General features: G+C 42.5%; 1 protein-coding gene across 2 annotated transcripts; it reads right to left on the reverse strand.

Annotated features, from left to right (window-relative positions):
* Positions 1-85: 85 nt before the first annotated feature.
* Positions 86-1,596, reverse strand: LOC119592279. Of its 2 annotated transcripts, none has more exons than XM_037941110.1 (4): positions 1,160-1,596; positions 835-951; positions 582-651; positions 86-472 (listed from the first exon to the last, which is right to left on the reverse strand). In XM_037941110.1, the coding sequence occupies exons 1-4, from the start codon at positions 1,224-1,226 to the stop codon at positions 259-261; spliced, it is 468 nt and encodes a 155-aa protein (XP_037797038.1). In that variant the 5' UTR covers positions 1,227-1,596; the 3' UTR covers positions 86-258. The 2 variants fall into 2 exon arrangements, with proteins under 2 accessions (XP_037797038.1, XP_037797037.1); XM_037941109.1 differs by having other exon boundaries at positions 835-954.

Genomic DNA, 1,596 nt, shown 5'->3' on the forward strand with positions numbered 1-1,596 from the left:
ATAGAAATACGAATGAATGTGTATATATATACATATACATTTTTATTTCTTATGATACATGCTGTACATAATAAAGGTCCTTCTATTACAAGTATAGCTGTATAAACAATACAATACACAACTAAAATAAATAAGAGAAAAATATTTCATCACCTGGGATGGTAATGAAAAAGCTTATAGAGCAATAGTTACACAAAAAAAAGCCATCTTTACGAAGCCAAGGGACAAGGTATCGAGGAGAATAGGAAAAAGGATGGGTTAACAGCTGGGTGGAAGGTTCATGCCCGACGCTGTACAGGCGTACGAGAGGGAGAGCTTGGTGCCGGACACGGTGGAGGACGACGTGTAAGTTAGGGTGACTGTGGTCGTCCTCCACACGACAAGGCGGCCTGGGCCTTCCTGGGCGGTGTTCTTGGCGACCTCGGCGTCGGCGGCCGCGTTCAGGGAGGCGTGGAGGTTGTCACCGGCAGTGCTGATAAAACGGTTGATAAGTAAGATATTATTTCATGCTAAGCAAGGCCGAATACTTTTTCAGTGATTTTTTTTCCTGTCTATCAAATCACGTTGACCAAGGCTCTCACCTGTCATCGATCTGCTCGAGTTTGGGCAGAGCTCTCCTCTTCCTTCCGGAGCAAGTGGTAGATCCGATGGCTGCAAAGGATGGGCATATTACAAGGTGTGTAAGTCATGTCACACACTTAGATGCACACAGGTTTACACTGATAGCTTCCACAACCTCATTCCTATCCTCTCTCTTAGATTCTTATGGTGTTCACTACGATAAACATTCTCTATCATTAGTTGCCACGATCGTAGTTAATTTCAAGGACCAACCATTGTAGCAAGTAGTGGCAGCGACGCCGATGGTGGTGGTGGTGGCTGTGCTGATCATTTCTGTTCTTAAAATGCCCACGAAAAACTTCTGGTTGACTGGGTTGTAGGAAGCCTTATCTGCTGTCAGTAGAGGGGAGAAGTGGTTGAGTAAGTGCATTGTCAAGAAAAAAAAGCAAAACCAAATGATTCAAAAAGGTTGTTAAGTTGGTCGGCCATGACTTTACCTACCAGTTGTGAATGTAAAACAAAGTGAAGGTAAAAAAATATGATATCTTTTTCCTTCATGTTAGAGATTATGAAACAAATATGAAGCAACCGATCTTACCATTCTCTTCCTCGGCAGCGGCCAACAGCGCCACACCTGCCAAAACGCACACCGCAAGCAGCTTCATCTGTTTACAGGAAGAAGCGGGTTCAATAGTTTGATCACAGGACCTCGTAGGATAGTTTACGGTACTCTGGGCTCAATATGGATTGCACTGTAATTACTGTACAGCAGTGGAATTATGGAAATAGGATTACGTTGCAACAGTTATCATAAGCAGTATCAACTGGAATTTTGGATTCTCAAGATGCACCATTCGGAACATTAATCTCCACTTCCTTATGTACAGAGAGAAGACAACGGGCTCATTTTACAAGAGGATTTGGATTTTTGCTTCATAATAAAATGAGACTGTCATGTGAATAATATCTGTCCACACTGATTTTCAAGTTAACATTTCTACATGTAAAATTAGACTTACAGTGCGGAGCCTTGAG

This window comes from Penaeus monodon, chromosome 30 (assembly GCF_015228065.2).
Source record: "Penaeus monodon isolate SGIC_2016 chromosome 30, NSTDA_Pmon_1, whole genome shotgun sequence".
Classification (NCBI taxonomy): Eukaryota; Metazoa; Arthropoda; class Malacostraca; order Decapoda; family Penaeidae; genus Penaeus; species Penaeus monodon.